Below are 16,619 nucleotides of genomic sequence, written 5' to 3' on the forward strand. Positions count from 1 at the left end.
TCTGATGCCCTCTTCTGGTGTGACTGAAGACAGCTACAGTGTACTTATGCATAATAATAAATAAATCTTAAAAAAAAAAGAAGGAAGGAAAGAAAGAAAGGAAGGAAGGAAGGAAGGAAGGAAGAAAGAAAAGAAAAGAAAAGAAAAGAAAAGAAAAGAAAAGAAAAGAAAAGAAAAGAAAAAAAAAAGAAAAGAAAAAATTATACCAAACTGGGCCAATGAGATGGCTCAACAGATAAAGGCCTTTGCCACCAAGCCTGGTGATATAAGTTCTACCTTGCCAGTCCATATGAAGGAGTGAACCAACTTGTAAGTTGTCATCTGACCTCTACATATATGCTGTGCCAAGTGCTTATCCATACATACACGAAGACATATATACAAATAAATGCATGTCATTAAAAAGAAGTTAGCTCTGCGTGGTAGCACACATGCCTATCCTAGAGCTCAAGAGGCAGAGGCAGGTGGATCTCTGTGAGTTCAAGGCAAGTCTGGTTTAGAGTGAGTTCCAAGATAGCCACGACTACAGAGAATCCCTTTCTTGGAAAAACACAAACAACAACAAAGAATGTTAAAGGGCTGATGAGATGGCTTAGTGGGCAAAGGTACTTGCTACCAAAACTACACCTGAGTTTGATCTATAGGACCCAGGACAGAAGGAGATAATTGCCTCTACAATACATGAGCCCACACATACACACACACACAATAAATAAATGTAACAAAAAATTTTAGCCGGGCGTGGTGGTGCATGCCTTTAATCCCAGCACTTGGGAGGCAGAAGCAGGTGGATTTCTGAGTTTGAGGCCAGCCTGGTCTACGAAGTGAGTTCCAGGTCAGCCAGGGCTATACAGAGAAACCCTGTCTCAAAACCCCCCCAAAAAAAAATTAAATAAATAAATTAATTAAAGATGCCTGAAAGCCACATAATTACATTGCTGTGTGGTCCAGGAGGGGTTATGGCTCTCTGTACAACCAGTGAAGTCTCGTGGAGATTTGATTCCCTGGCCCCTCCCATGGAGATTCAACTCATGGCCTTGGACATTCCTGGAAAGTACTCAACAGTTAAGCCACATCCCCAGCCTGTGGAAGTGACTTTTCAACCAGGACAAACCTCTCGCTTCAGGTATTTGAGCTGAGCCTAAGGCAGGAGGATCATTTGAGGCCAGGACTTTCGGGCCAGGTTGGGCAGCACAGAGAAGGCTACTCTGAACCAGGAGAGCTTTAAGAGCAGAGGCACGTGCAGTGTCCCTGCTGCTCGGGGCTCACTACCTTCGCCAAAGGTGAATGGCAGCTGCCCAGCCTGGCAACCCATGTCACGGGCCAGCGTCTGATTATCCCGATGCCAAACAGGTCAAGGTGAGAAGGAACAGACGAGTGACAGGAGGGAGGACAGGGCACAGCCTCTGTTTATTGAGTGGTAGGCACAGGAGAGGTAGCCGGCTCCAGTGTGGAAGCAGAGGTGGCAGGTCATGCCAGGGCACTGTGGGCATCTGGTATCCTGGGGCCTTGTTTCCATTTTAGGGGGATGGCACAAGCTCACTACAATAGGAGCGGCAAGGAGCCGGCCAGAGGAGAGAAGCAGCCACAGTCTCCTGGCAACCTGGGCAAGAAGCAGCAGACGTACTTGGCACAGGGGCCAGGGATCAGGGGAGCTGGGGCCTGGGTATTCTAAGGGGAGTAAAAGCAGATCACGTCTGTGGTGTAGAATAGAGGCTGTGGTGGTGACTACCAGGTCCTGGCACCTGGGAGAAGAGCAGAGGAGTGGTCCTCGTCTGGCTGGCCCCTCCCCAGCCTGGCTCACGTCCGATGGCACCATACCAACTGCCAGAGCCCAGGCTGCCGGACATGCTGCGGGCAGAGAAACAAGGTGAGTCCCAGGCAGTGCCCAGGGCCACATTCTTGAGATGGGAGAGGCTGAGAAACAGAGAGCCCTAGGTCAAAGGGCAAACTGCTTTTGTGGGCAGGGGTGGGCACTGGGAATTCAGAGGGGTTTCACTCAGAACAGACTGGTTCCCATTGCCTCGTGGAGGCAGGCTGGATCTCGAGGCACTTCAGGCAGGGTAGAGGCGCCTACCTGGTGCTCTCACTCCGGCTATGCTCCCAGGAGCAGCCCTCATCCTCACAGTGGCCAGCCCGGTCAAAGAAGTAGGATCGGGAGCCAAAAACCTGCCCATTGAGGATTCGACTGGTGCTCTGTAAGGTATGGGGAAAGAAGTCGGTACTATGGATATTTTCTTCTGCTGCCGTAACTGTCCCAGGACCCCAGACCAGAATTCCCAGGGTCCAGCCCTCTATACTGGACCAAGAGGTGGTTGGGGGGGGGTCCCTACCAGATCCTGTGGGGGCCGGTGTACCCGGAAGAAGCCCACCAGCAATGTGGTGGGCAGCAGTTCCCAAACGAAGAGGATGAGACCAAACACCAGGTAGCCTTTGTTCCCTAGGTCATTCACCAGATCTGCCTGGGGAAAAGCAGGGGCTGAGGACATTCTGCCACCACAGAGGCTGCTGGCAGGGCCCTGGCCAGCTGGAGGCTAGTTATTATAGTTACCAAAGAAGGGACAAACAGGACCAATGCCTACCTGGTCAGATACGTTGTACCAGTCGTAATCGAAGGCATCTAGCCGGCTCCGAGGGGCCAAGGCCAGAGCTGCCAGGTTGTAACAGGCCCGGCTGGCATAGAGAAGGACCATGGCACCCCCTATAGCAGCTGCCTGACACACGCTGGTCCCCTGGCAGAGATGACAATAGAGGATCTTCATGGAGAGGAGGGCTCCTATATTCCTTTACATCCTAAAGAACTCTGTCCAAGGACCCCCAAGGGTGCTACATCAAGGTTGGTGGCTCTACCTTGGCCTCTAAGTAGATGCTGGTGGAAGGGGCTCGACGGGCCACAAGGCAGAGGCAGGCAGCAAGCGAGAGGGCACAGATGACGAAGAGAGAGTCGCTCACCAGGACACGTACCAGCAGAAGGACCCAGGGCTGTGCCTGGCGCTGGCGAGACAGCACTGCACACAGTACATTCACCAGCAAAAAGAGCAGTGAAGCACCCACGAAGGCCCCTCGGACAGCCAGCCTGCAGCCCACAGCAAAGTCAGCCCCAGACCACGGATCCCCTCGGCCCTCACCAGCAACCCTGACTCCTCAGGAGACCCCAGGGTCAGTTAGAACTCAGATGGCCACACCTAAACTCTGCTCATCTCTTTCTGCAGATGAGGAAACTGAGGGGGTGATTGAGAGCTACAGCATCATAGGAGCACCGGGTCAAACATCTGTTCCTGAGTGGGCCTCATTCCAGCTGTGTGACCTTGAACATGGTGCTTTGTCTAACTGGGCCTCAGTTATCCTCTCAAATGACGATAGGAATAGCACCTCAGGTGAGATGTGAAATATCTTTATAAACTAGAAGGCACTGTGTAAGGACAGGGGTGTTGCAGCCAAGGTCACTAAAAGTGCAGCAGGACTTCATGCATTCCATGGGTTGGAGCCTCCATCTTTCTCCACCACAGGTGATATTGATGGTCTCTCTCCCCTGACACTATCATAGATGTCTGTATCAGACGCTTCAGGTTTCTCAAGCTCTATCACAAATACTTCTGAGGTTCCTCCTGTCTCAACCCTGCTGGGTGGGCTTCCTCCCTGCCACTGACCCATTGACATCTCCAGTACTTACAAGCCTCGGCTCATCTCTGGCCGACGCTTCGCCTTGGCCTTGAACACCACCTGGGAGCAGAGATACCCCATCACTCCTTTGGACCATTGAGATTGCCCTCCTACTCCCACCACACCGGTTCCCGTGGTTACCTGCACAAAGTAGAGGTTCATAAGCGTCAGTGTGAAGAACTGCAGGCAGACAGGGCAGCAATAGAGAAGCCAAAAAGGCAAGGGCCCCAGGCGGTTGGCCCTGGGAGTATCTCGGAAGTAGAAGGAGAAAAGTGTGGTACGCAAGGCTGCCCAGAGCAGACAGAGCGCCAGGAATACTGTCTGATAGCTGAGGCGCTTGTGCCCATACAGAAGCACCAGCCAGAGCTGGGCATAGACAGAGAAGAAGAGCAGAGCATATAGGGCAGTGTAGGCAGCGGTCAGCCCCAGGGTCACTGTAGGCGGCAGTGCAGGTACCAGCCCAGCTGCAGGCACCAGACCAGACAGGTTACTCTCCATGTCAAGGAGGGAGGCCTGAAACCCGGAGACAGAGATAGAGGGCTGGCCAGAAGCCAGGGAAATAAATACGGAGGGGTGGGACCTGCAATAGGTGGTGAGACCTGGAAACTCTGGAAAAAAGAAGTTGAGGTTGTCAGGCCTTTCCTTCTCAGCAGAGTCGGGCGTGGGGGTGGGGGTGGGGGTGGGCACGGGTAACCTGGGCCCTGGGCCCTAGACCCGTCACTCTGGAGTGTATAAAGTGGTCTTTCCTACCCAGGGCAAATGAAATGGGGGTTGGGGGTGTCCCTCCCTGGGCCAGCCCCAGAGCCAAGATGCGAGGATGCAGTGGCACAGAGTCCCTGGCCTTGGTTGCTCGTGTCCGGCTGGCAGGAGGGGGAGAGCCGGCCGATGCCCGTCAGCTTAGGACAGCGGCCGCTGCGGGGGCGCCCAACGCCCCGCTCTCCCCCTCCCCAAGCTTGGTTCCTCTTTCCCCTCCAATAATCCGGATTGGGAGGCTTCTTCCTCTGTCCTCAAGATTCCAGACGTGTTCCCCCACCGCGTCCACCCTCAGCCCCGGTGAATAAGAGGAAGTCGATGTCAGGTCTCAGGCCGCTGCGGGGTAAGCGGGATCCGGTCGCCGGGACACCGGGCTCCAGCTCCCCGGCTCCCTCTGCTCCGCCCCACTCCTGCGCCTGCGCGGACGTCCGTTCGCTACGTAAACTGCGTAGCGACCGGCAGGGACTCCGAAGCCATGCGCCGCGCCCGGCGTGCATCTCTTCGAGAATCGCCGCAAGGTGCGCTGCCGGCGGGTGTCCCGGGTTACGGATGGCGGCGGGCGGCCGAGAGTAGAGCAGGCCGCACGCAGCAAGCACCTGGGCTACCAGTGCCATGGACCGCCAGCTCTTAATGTTTGGGGACTACCATTTCCCACGCTTAGATTCCCAAATCCACATCGCGTTCGGCGTGCCCATATGGGGGGCGGCAACGACTTCCCCGCACAGGGTCACTGAAGGAAACTTCCGCCCACAACCAAGATGGTACCCGGACCCCGCCCCCTAGCTTCTGTCTGCAGGCCCCGCGCTCCGGCCCGGGGCAGCGTACGCACACCTATCCTGGCAGCAGAGGCCCCTGGAGCCCCACGGCTCGCCTTCCTGGGCGCCCCGTCCCTTCTTCCGCACCCGGGCGGCCATCCTGCCGTAAAGGAGCTCCCGAAATGGCGCGGGGGGTTGTCCCCAAGACGGGCAGTGCAAGGCCTCCACGATCGGGAAGAAGGAGCTGGTCTTCCCATCCCGGTCACTCGGTCCAGGGGGAGCAATAACCATCGCAACGACCATTGCATCCGACGGCCGAGCTTCAGTGAACGGCTCTATAAGTAATCACTAAGCTGTTTACAGAGTTTTCACCAGCTCCCCAGGGAGGTGTCATTAACCCCATTTTACAGGAGGGAATTCGGGCCCAGAAGGGCTGGAGGACTTATCAGCCGAAGCAGGCCTCCAGGATCCAAATGGGAACCCCAAAGCAGCCCTCGCTGGCTCCTGCACACGCCCTAGGCTTGAGGAAGTCCGATCCCGGAATCCGGAGCCTGGGGAGCGACGCGGGAGGAAGGCGGTGGAGACCAGCAGGTCGGCGCAGGGGTGGGACCTGGCTTGGGGTGGCCCCGCCTCCAGGCCGACCCGGGATTTACTTCGAAAACTGATTGGGTCAGATCTGTGACAGTTCTCGTCGCCCAGGAAACTAGGGCCGGGCGCCCTTAGAACTGGAGGGAGGAGGCAGGCCCGGGTCAGGGGCCTCGAGATCGGGCTTGGGGTGAGACCTATTCCCGGTCCTAACGGGCAGGGGGAGCGCACTAGTGTCTGGACAGAGCTCTGAAGAGAGATTTAATATTCGGGCGACAGCCAGGCAGACTGAGCAGACAAATGAGGGATTGGGAAGATTTGGGGAGTTGAGCTACCGTGGTGGGAGAGGGAGACAGGAGTACCTCTCCTCTGCTTCTCATAAACACTGTTTGCCTAGCTGTGTAGTGAGTACTTCTTACCTTGTCTCTACAGCCCAGAGTATGTTCCAGATCCCAGAGTTTGAGCCGAGTGAGCAGGAAGACGCTAGTGCTACAGATAGGGGCCTGGGCCCTAGCCTCACTGAGGACCAGCCAGGTCCCTACCTGGCCCCAGGTCTCCTGGGGAGCAACATTCATCAGCAGGGACGGGCAGCCACCAACAGTCATCATGGAGGTAGGTTCCTCACTACCATTATCTGCCTGTCCCATGCCCCCTGACTCTCAGGTGCCCCTTACGTTGCTGTTGCAGCCATACTTCCTAAAGATTCTTGGGAAGCCCCAGATAGCTCCTTTCATCAGATTGCTTCTTCTACAAACCATCACTGGGCTAATTCACAGAGATGTATGGTATGCCCTTAATGATTAAGCTGACTCACTGAATGCTGAAAACAGACCCCCTTATTATGTCCCCAAGATCAGTGGGAGGTAAGCAGAGCCCCAAAGAAGTGACTTTTCTCTTTATTTATTTATTTATTCATTTATTTATTGTATGTGAGTACACTGTAGCTGTCTTCAGAAGAGGGCATCAGATCCCATTACAGATGGTTGTGAGCCACCATGTGGTTGCTGGGAATTGAACTCAGTACCTCTGGAAGAGGAGTCAGTGCTCTTAACCACTGAGCCATCTCTCCAGCCCAAGAAGTGGCCAGTAGGTCCGTTCGTTCGTTCGTTCTTTCTTTCTTTCTTTCTTTCTTTCTTTTTTTAAAATGATTATTTTTTGGTTTTTCAAGACAGGGTTTCTCTGTGTAGCTCTGGCTATCTTGGAACTCACTCCTACAGAAAAACCAATAAATAAATAATAATAATAAAAACTAATAAAAAAGGAAGAAGAAAGCTGAAGGTTAAAAGAAGGGATGGGGGAGGGGACTGGAAAAATGGCTCAGTGGTTCAGAGCATTTACTACCAGGCTGGCCTTGAACTCAGAAATCCTCATGTCTCTGCCTCCCAAGTGCTGGGATCAAAGGCGTGCACCACCGCCGCCCAGCTCAGTAGGTTCTTTCTTACTCTATGGCTCGCCTTCAGCCCGACTATTCTTGCCCAGATGGGACAGGCAGGTGACCCTAAGTGACAAACAAGAGCCGTGTGAAGCTGGAAAGTGTGAGTGAGTGCCAAGATGGAAGGAGAGGCCTTGGAGATACTGGTTATACTCCCCACTTCCCATTGCTGACCCTGTATAGCCAGAGAAATCTGAGCTCAACCAGGTTTGTCACTGGCTCCATAGAACTTAACTTATCCCTACCCCCTCATGTATCCCTGGACTGTCTCAAACTTCTATACAGCTGAGACTAGCCTTGAACTCCTGATCCTCCAGCCTCTACCTACCAAGTACTAGGATCACAGGTCACCATGCCTGGCACTCCACTTCCTTTTTTAAATTATTTGTATATGTATGCCCGTGTAAAATGCACATGTGCAAGTGCAGGCTTGGAGTCCAGAAGAGGGTGTTGGATCCCCTAGAGCTGGGGTTACAGGGGGCTGGTGAGATGGCTCAGTGGGTAAGAGCACCCGACTGTTCTTCCGAAGGTCCAGAGTTCAAATCCCAGCAACCACATGGCTCACAACCATCCGTAACGAGATCTGACTCCCTCTTCTGGAGTGTCTGAAGACAGCTAAAGTGTACTTACATATAAATAAATCTTTAAAAAAAAAAAAAAAAGCTGGAGTTACAGGTGGTTGCTGGGAACTGAACTCACATCCTGTGCAAGAGCAATAAATGCTCTGAACCACTGAGCCATTTTTCCAGTCCCCTCCCCCCATCCCTTCTTTTAACCTTCAGCTTTCTTATTCCTTTTTTATTAGTTTTTATTATTATTAATTTTTGGTTTTTCAGGACAGGGTTTCTCTGTATAGCCTTAGCTGTCCTGGATTACTGTGCTCAACCAGGATGGCCTCAAACTCAAGAGATCCGCCTCTGCCTCTCAAGTGCTGGGATTAAAGATGTACACCACCACTGCTGGGCATATCTCCAGATTTCTTTTTCTTTCCTTTTTTAAAAAAGTTAATTAATTAGTTAATTAATTAACTTGTTTACTTAATGTGAGAACATTGTGGCTGTCTTCAGACACACCAGAAGAGGGCATCAGATTCCATTATACAGGGTTGTGAGCCACCATGTGGTTGCTGGGAATTGAACTCAGGACCTCTGAAAGAACAGCCAGTGCTCTGAACCCCTGAGCTGTCTTTCCAGCCCCACGGATCAAGTTCCCCATGGCTGGGACTCACCTTGGGGCCTGGGAAGGCCTTGTTCTGCTTCAGCCTCACCATGAGCTCCACGTGCAGCTGCGATCTGCAGAGGTGGCTGTGGTGGGTCTGCCTGGGAGGGCAGCTCCTCAAAGTATAGGCAGACCCCACTTAGCTGCAGCAGCTTGTGGAGGAAGGCAGGCGGCTGGTGCACGTCCACAGGTGGGGCCTGGCTGGGGTCCCGCACTGCTTCGTCACAGTACTCCAGTCTGCAGAGTGAAGGGCCCGGCCTTGTCCAGACAACCCCAGGCTAGAAGCCCCCTCTTTAGAGCTGTCCCAGCAACATGGAACTGAGGAACCTGGCTTCTGTCTTGTGGTTGAGGGGTGTGCTGGTCTAGCCCCCAAAAGAGGAGCTGCCTTGAGTATTACATCTACTCGGTGCTTCAACAGGAAGGAGGTGACAATTGGCTGGCATCATGCTAGGACAAAGTGACAGGGTCTGGGATGAGAGACTGGAAGGAAAGGTGGGGACACTCATAGGAGGAAGGGCAAGCCTGAGGTTTGAAGTGGGGGAGGGACACTGACAGCTTTGCAAACAGCTTTAGGGAGCGCAGTAGAAGCAGGGCCTGCTGCTGGGAGGAGCAGAGGTGTACCCCAGCTCCATGAAGGAGAGCTGCTGTGAATGAAGACGACCAGGGCAAACAGCCATGGGGAGGGAAGGTAGCTGAACGTGTGTCCTCTTTGCTTCCCTCCCATCCCATGCTAGGCAGAGACAGACACTCCCTGGGCCAGTGTGTGGGGTGTGTGTGTGTGTGTGGCAGGTGGTGATGGAATTCATAAACATTTGATTTACTTTTCAGTGGTCTCAAATGCAGAACTGGGTATGGTAGTATATGCCGATAAACTTAGCACCAAGCACAGATGAGTTTGGGGATGGCTTAGGCTACTTAGACCCTGTCTCAGCAAAGCAAAAGCAACACAAGTGAGATCTGCAAGTGTCAGACCTGCCAGAGCTATGGACCTTCTCTGTGTGCCATCTCTGTGTGCACAGTCAGCTCACCCTAGTCCTACCTCTCCTGACTATCTGCACCAAGGTCCACTGGGCTGTGGGCATCCATAGGGCAGGAACTGCAGCACACAGGGACTGCACAGTAGGAAGAGAGTGGGGAGGCCATAAGATGGGAGAAGCAGCCGGTGCTGGCCTCTGGGCTAGATTGCTGTAGCCGAGGAGGCCTTCTAAGTGCAGACTGAGAGGCCAACTGCTTCTGCCTTCATTCCTAAACTGTGAAATGGGAATAGAGCTGGTCCTACTTCTCAGGGCTCCGGTAACTGCTTAGAAACTGCCTGGCACAGAGGAGACCTGATGGAGGCCCTAGGCCCGACCACCACCCTAGTTGTGGGTATCATTGTTGCTGTTGAGTTGGCTCATTCTCTGCAGACCTAGGGTTCCTTCAGTAGTAAGTACAATTTATGCAGTGCCTTAAACATCCATTGCTCTTGCCTGGCAAACATAAGGTATAGGTTAGACTCAGGACAGAGGTGACTCGAAGGTATACAGATAAACAATGGGGAGCCACTGAAGGTGGCATAGTTGGATTTTAGAACAGGGATTTAGACATGGACCAAATAATCCCTGTGCTTTTGTACAGCTCCTGAGCTAGGAATATTTTTGTTGTGTTTTGAGGTTTTAAGATCCAGGTCCAGGGCCTCAGCTTACTAGGCGAGGACTCTCTCACTGAACCACATCTCCAGTCTTTGTCACATTTGGTGAGACCGAGTCTCACTGTGCTGCTGCCCAGGGTGACCGCAAGCTCCTGGGCTTAAGCAACCATCTGGCCTCAGACACCCAACTAGCAAGTAGCTGGGACTACCAGTTTATACCAACTTCAGGAAATAGTTCTGCTTTATTTTGAGACAGAGTTTCTCTGTGTAGCTCAGGCTTTTCAGGAACTAGCTCTGCTAGCCTTGAACTCACGCCTCTTACCCCCAGGGGCTTTGGACTAAGGGCATGAGCTACCACGCCTAGCTGGGAACAGTTTTATCTATTGAAGTGGCAAAGGGACAAAATCCAGGGAACAAAGTATTTTATTATAACAGGTAAGAACTGTGTGAAAATCACATTTCAGTGTTACTGAGTGAAGCAGTGGTGGGCACAAAGGTGTTTTCTGGGACATTTTGTCTCTGAATCCAGGTACCAGCAAGCTGCGCTGTTGTTATAGAGGCTCTGACAGAATGTTTGGCCCGAGCAGGGCCAGGTAAGGCCCCAGGCTAGACTCTAAAATGCCTTTCCTCAAGGCTACTGCACAGGTCTGGGCAGGCCATTGTGGAGACGAGGCAGACAGAGTGGTCTGCCCTGCCTGCGGGCAGAGCCTCACTGTGCTTGGAAGCGTCTGGGAAACAATGGTTTTGTTTTTATTACTCTCCTCCCTGGTCACCACAGTTTTTTGGGTTTGTTTGTTTGTTTGTTTGTTTTTAACGAGTTATTTTGTGTGTATAAAGACATGTATGGAGATCAGAGGATACTTTTATTTATTTATTTATTTACTTATTAATTATATATAAGTACACTGTAGCTGTCTTCAGACGCACCAGAAGAGGTCATCAGATCTCATTACAGATGGTTGTGAGCCACCATGTGGTTGCTGGGATTTGAACTTCAAACCTTCGGAAGAGCAGTCGGGTGCTCTTACCCACTGAGCCATCTCACCAGCTCCGAGGATACTTTTTAGGAGTTAATTTGGTTCTCTCCTCTTCTCTCTTTAGTCTTAGGAATTGAGGGCTTGGTGGCAGGCACCTTTCCATGCTCTCATCCCCTAGGCACTCCCACCGATTTTAGAGGAGTATGCTAGGATTCTTCTTGCACTGTGGACTTGCTGGTTCAGCCACACCCACTTACCCAGAAGCCCTGTGGGTAAGGAGCTAAAGGTGCCTATCAACCGGTTTCTCGCTGCTTCCCCCACCTGGGGGGGGGGGGGGATGAGGCAGGCCTAGGCCTCACCTTACCCACCCTCTTTGTCCTAGTAGTTCACAGAATCTCCAGGTTCTTTCCCATAATTTTTAAAATTCCATTAAGGGGCTGGAGATGCAGCTCAGACTGTGGAATATCTGCCTAAGTGTGCGTGCAGCCTCAGCTTCTAGCCTCAGCTTCTAGCCTCAGCACCACATGAGCTGCTGTGGGGGAAGGAGCAGGAGGACCAGAAGTTTAAGGTCAGCATTTCTGCCACCTGAGCCCCTTTCTCATCAGCCAGCACAAATGCTCTGACACAGACGGATGGCATTCTGCCGCTGAGGTGCTTGGCATTGCTGAGTGCCTTTAGTAATCAACAGTTCTCCATGGCACAGCATGGCTCTTGGCATGGCTGACATTAGTCAGGGCGGGAGAACATGACTCCTCCTAGTTGGGCCACCAAGGTGGTTTGTGGTACTGCTGAAGGGGGCTGGGACATGAACAAAACACAGACCCCAGAGTCAGACTGGTGTGTACCAGTCTTTGTCACTGTTTGCCCTCGTTTCACTTCCTGTAAAAAGAGGAGCTGCCTCCATAGGAGTTAAGAACTAAATGAACAGATCCAAAGGGATCGTCCAGCCTGGCCTGGTCAGCATTCTGACTGACTGGTTGGTTTGTAAGGTGCTGGGATGGAACCTTGAGCATGTTAAGCAAGGATTTTTATTTCTTTTGTGTTTTGAGATTGTCTCTATGTAACTCTGGCCATCCTGGAACTCACTTTGGACCAGGCTGGCCTTGAACTCAAGAGATCCAAAGACCTCTGCCTCCAGAGTGCTTGGATTAAAGCTGAGTGCTACAATGCCTGGTGCTAAACAAGGATTTTAACGTAGCTTCTGAAAGCAGATTTGTTCAGGAAGGGGTGCGGGTGCCACGTGTCCGGGTGCTAGTGGGGGCTCTTTTTCCCTTTCCATGGATTCCACGGCCCCACTCAGCTCATCTGGCTGTACTGAGTGCTCCTCCACTGGCTGAGCAATCTCACCAGCCCTTGTTTTGCTTCTTCATGAAGGAGGGGAGGCTGAGCTCAAACCAAGGCCACCTGGAAGACATTCGCCTTGCCACCACCAGTTCAGCACACAAACGCCTTGATTCCAGGGCTCAGGTTCATTACTCGGTGCTGATGGGCTGCACCAGCACAAGGCAGGCATGTTCCTTTCGGTGTCAGACTTCTATGTAAGATGGGAGAACTCCACATCTGCCACACAGGAGCCAAGAAACCAATGGATGCTCAAAGGACAGGGTGGAGTGGTGACTATGAGACAGGCTGTCCCTGTGCCACAGACAAAGACTGAGGTGACAAGGAACTGGGGAAATGGGTCCAAGATCACAAAAGGGAGCCCACCCAGCTACTGAGTCTAGTGAAAGCACTCTGTAGGTGAGCAATGATATTGGGTCCTGGCCAGATGCTTGGAGCAGACCTGGCCACGTCTTTCATAAGGGTCCCCCCCCTTATCTCTGCTTTTTGTCCCGTGTCTGCAGCTGGGATCCTACAGCTGAGCTGCAGAGTCTTGACAGCTGACCTTTGAGAGAGGGAAGCAAATTTATCAACCCCTGAACATGTGGGTGATTTTACCTCCTCCCAAGCCTGCAGATACCTGGGTGTGGGCAGCAGGCTGTGCTTAGCTCTGGACTCTGCCCCTAGGAGTGGTTCTGGGTCTTCACTGGTCTGGACAGAGGGGTACAGATGGCAGACGTCAGGATGGCACATAATACCCAGACCAGAGGAGATCACCCACAATGCTCTTGCTGCTCACAGGACATGTCTACACACCGATGCGACCTTCACACAGGTGGGGTGCGTTAGTATGTAGGCGAGGTGAGACTGTCCCTTCATGAAGAGAACCTCAGTAAAAGTGAAGGGTGGCTGGGCAAGGCAAGAGCTGCACAGCCTGATAGGCTCTGGGTTCCAAACCCAGGGACTTCGGGCCTCAGGCCTTTAACAACCATGTTAACCTGAGGAAATGTGACCTCTCTGACCACCTGTGTAGCTATTGTGTGCATGTGTCTTCGTAGGTCAGTGTCCCCCATCCCACCCCACACTTTTTTTTGTGAGGCAAAAGACAAGTTCTCCTGTAGTCTAGGCTGACCTTAAACCTCTGGTTTGGACCTCACCAGTTCTGGGATTATAAATATAAACCACCACACCCAGCTCAAGCCACCATGCTGTGTCTGTTGAACCAGGTGGTGGGGAGGATACTTTAGCACGTACATACTCCAGTCTCAGAAAAATAAAACGGATGAGTGATGACAGTTCTTGACACTGTCTCACAAGGAAGGCACAATAGGGGACGCAGACCATTGTTTTCCAAGACCCCTGCAAAGACACAGCAAGACACCTCTCTATGTAAGGGTTGCTATGAGACCATGTGATAGTTATAGCTTATGTCCGTATTTTATGAAAGACACTGTAAACTTTTTGTACACTAAAGACTTCATTACATGCACTGTACTAGGATTTGTGGAAGTTAACCGATTTCTCACAAAAGCCCTCCGAGTTCTCTGCATTCACAAAGGAGGGACTAAGGCTGTGGAACAGATAACAGGCCAGAGAGTCACACCTCTTCCACTCCCTGACCTCTGCAGGCGCAGGGGCTATGGAGACTCGGAGTCGCCACAGTTCGTACCCAGCGGGGACCGAGGAGGATGAAGGGATGGAGGAGGAGCTTAGCCCTTTTCGAGGACGCTCGCGTTCGGCTCCCCCCAATCTCTGGGCAGCGCAGCGCTACGGCCGTGAGCTCCGAAGGATGAGCGATGAGTTTGAGGGTTCCTTCAAGGTGAGCGCCAGCGTTAGGTGCGATGGGACCTGAACCCTCAGCTGCTACCCCTCCTTTGATCTAGGGCATGTCGGGATTTCTAGTTTCAGAGCCACCAATTTTCCCTTTTGTGTTGTAGAGCATGCTGGGACTTGCAGTTCTAATCCGTCCTCTCTCAGTGTCCAGTGATTTGCTGGGATTTCCTCCCTCTTCCTCCTTTGTCCAAGACCCCGTCCCCAGTCCCGGTTTATGCCTTCACCTGTAATCGAGAGCTCTTACAGCCGGACCGCTATGAGAACCGAAATCTGTAGTACAGACCAACTTCACACCAAAGTTTCTGAACCGCCAGGTTCATAGAGTACGAGGCTTGCTGGCATCTGAGCCTCTCCCCAACTTCTTAAGCTACTTTAAATTGTTGAGTTCTTCCCCATCCTCTAAACACTAGATCTCTGGCTGTGCAGTTTCATTTAGGATCCCGGCACACGCATCATCCCGTGTCTCTGACCGCCCAGTGCAGAGCAAGCTGGTGGTGGGGACCTGATTCGGGATGCCAGAATGAGGCTCACTCTTTCCTCCTCCTTCCCTGAAGGGACTTCCTCGCCCAAAGAGCGCAGGCACTGCAACACAGATGCGACAAAGCGCCGGCTGGACGCGCATTATCCAGTCCTGGTGGGATCGAAACTTGGGCAAAGGAGGCTCCACCCCCTCCCAGTGATCTTCTGCTCCACATCCCGGAACTCTACCCGCTCCCGTCGCCCGCCATATTGGGTGTGGGCGGAAGTCTTTCGAGGCCTTAGGAAAAAAAAAGAGGATCGCTGTGTCCCTTTAACAGGGAGAAGAGCTGACGTACAGCTTGAGTCCCTTCCGGTGCGTGCAATAGCCACGGAGGGGTGGCTCCTGTTTGGAGTTTCAAAGTTTTCCACGCACCCCACCCCCTAAGCCTCCGGAAGTGGCTGTTTTCCCTCTCCTGTTCTGGACTGCCCTCGGGTGCCTGTGCTAAGTTGGGGGTCTGGGTGCTGTCCTGTCATAACTGGGGACCCGAGGTCGCGAGAAACGTGCTTTATAATAAAGCCTGCGCATGTGCCGCCGCGCCTCTATCCTTCGTTTGGGGTTCCGCAATCCGGATCTCTATCCCTGATAGTTTTAAGAGAGACTCGTTTTACCGGAGGAAGAAACAAGCTCTAAGGACTGAGAGGAAGAAGAGGCAACCCGCGGAGTCGGGCTGCTTGGCTTGGGTGGGGAAGAGGAGCGTGGCTAGACCCTTGGGACTGCCAGCCCCTTATCTCTAATATGGTAATTGGGAGCCGCAGTCCAACCGGCCGCCGGAATTTAGCGTTCTGCAAACCATGTCGCGGCTCCCGGGGGGCAGGCGGGAGGGGGGTCATTTGCTCCTATTTGGGTCAGTCCTTGTGAGCAGCTACTGTTTGACCGGCCTGGGGCCAGCGCAGCTCAGGGACCTGGCAAGACACGTGGGGCGGGGCGGCGCGGGGCGGCAGACTGATCGCTAGGGAACGTAGAAGCTTCTCACAGGGACCTGGAGCAGGGCCCAGAGCTCCGTTCAGAGATTTATTGGCGCCCCATAGCCCAGGCTAGTGCTTTGCGCTGGATATGCAGATAAGTTGCGCCACAACTCTTTGCTTCCCGGAACATGGGAGGGGGTGGCCCCACAACAGGGCCTCAAGGAGTAGGTCAGACTTGAAGGTGAGGCTATGTCTGGAACTGACACTCTCTGCAGATGGACACACCAGGATCTTGGGACTTAGTTTGTTTTTTGAGGGCCCAACCCACATGGAGTGTTTGGGAAAATGGAGGTCAGCCAGTCAGCGATATAGGACATGGGATCCGGAAAAGTGGCAGATCTGGAAACTTGACACGGACTGACTGACAGCTGAGGAAGGTGACTTGGGCAATGGCAGGAATCTCAGGGAGAGCTGAGGCCTTAGCCCTGGGAAGCCCAACCCAGGCCACCCAGTTTCTCTGGCTTTCCTACCCGATCTGTTTGCCTGGGGCTGCAACAAAAACAAAGCAAAGCAAACACTTCATTGGCAGGAGATAAGCCCAGATAAGAGGCTGCCTTCCTCCGAGGGGGGAGCAGCCAGTCCCCCACCGGCCAGGAAGCTAGGAGAGGCCTTGAAGGAGTGCCAGCCTGCCCCAGCTGCAGAGCTTGGCCCATTCTCTTGCCACAGGGTCTCTGGTGTTCCTGGCTGGTCCCAGGCTCAGAGCATGTCCTCCGGCTGGTGAAGGCCATATAGCACAGAGCTAACACGCAGGCCATCCTGCCTTCCAGCAGGTCTCCACTTAGCTATGGCCCAGTAAATGCATCTTCCATTCGGGGCCTGTTTCCATATCTGTAAAACAGGCAAAACATCTCCCTCATAGGGATGAGAGGGCCACAGGGCATCAGCAGAGTATCCTAGCCCTGCCAGCAATAGCCCTTAAGACTATCAAGTTCCTTTCTCTCTTAAGAGCTATGGACCCTTCCCACTAA

General features: G+C 53.0%; 2 protein-coding genes and 1 pseudogene across 12 annotated transcripts; 1 reads left to right on the plus strand and 2 right to left on the minus strand.

Annotated features, from left to right (window-relative positions):
* Positions 1–1,378: 1,378 nt before the first annotated feature.
* Gpr137 (G protein-coupled receptor 137) lies at positions 1,379–5,772 on the minus strand. Of its 10 annotated transcripts, none has more exons than XR_001782554.2 (8): positions 4,761–5,053; positions 4,414–4,536; positions 3,674–3,804; positions 2,851–3,076; positions 2,583–2,732; positions 2,334–2,458; positions 2,078–2,196; positions 1,389–1,851 (listed from the first exon to the last, which is right to left on the minus strand). XR_001782554.2 is itself a non-coding variant. In XM_006526557.4 (8 exons), the coding sequence occupies exons 1-8, from the start codon at positions 5,028–5,030 to the stop codon at positions 1,692–1,694; spliced, it is 1,308 nt and encodes a 435-aa protein (XP_006526620.1). In that variant the 5' UTR covers positions 5,031–5,053; the 3' UTR covers positions 1,389–1,691. The 10 variants fall into 10 exon arrangements, 8 of the variants coding, with proteins under 8 accessions (NP_001170832.1, NP_001170833.1, NP_997103.1 ...); XM_006526557.4 differs by having other exon boundaries at positions 2,334–2,462; NM_001177361.2 differs by lacking the exons at positions 4,414–4,536; positions 4,761–5,053 and adding an exon at positions 5,246–5,772 and having other exon boundaries at positions 1,379–1,851; positions 2,334–2,462.
* Positions 5,183–15,227, plus strand: Bad (BCL2-associated agonist of cell death). 2 transcript variants are annotated; one of them, NM_007522.3, is made up of 4 exons: positions 5,183–5,762; positions 6,189–6,368; positions 13,962–14,152; positions 14,721–15,227. In NM_007522.3, exons 1-4 carry the CDS (start codon positions 5,645–5,647, stop codon positions 14,844–14,846), a joined length of 615 nt encoding a protein of 204 aa, NP_031548.1. In that variant the 5' UTR covers positions 5,183–5,644; the 3' UTR covers positions 14,847–15,227. The 2 variants fall into 2 exon arrangements, with proteins under 2 accessions (NP_031548.1, NP_001272382.1); NM_001285453.1 differs by lacking the exon at positions 5,183–5,762 and adding an exon at positions 5,884–5,946.
* On the minus strand, positions 8,393–8,942 carry Gm19053 (predicted gene, 19053; annotated as a pseudogene).
* Positions 15,228–16,619: the final 1,392 nt, after the last annotated feature.

The sequence above is a fragment of the Mus musculus genome, chromosome 19 (assembly GCF_000001635.26).
Source record: "Mus musculus strain C57BL/6J chromosome 19, GRCm38.p6 C57BL/6J".
NCBI classification, from domain to species: domain Eukaryota; kingdom Metazoa; phylum Chordata; class Mammalia; order Rodentia; family Muridae; genus Mus; species Mus musculus.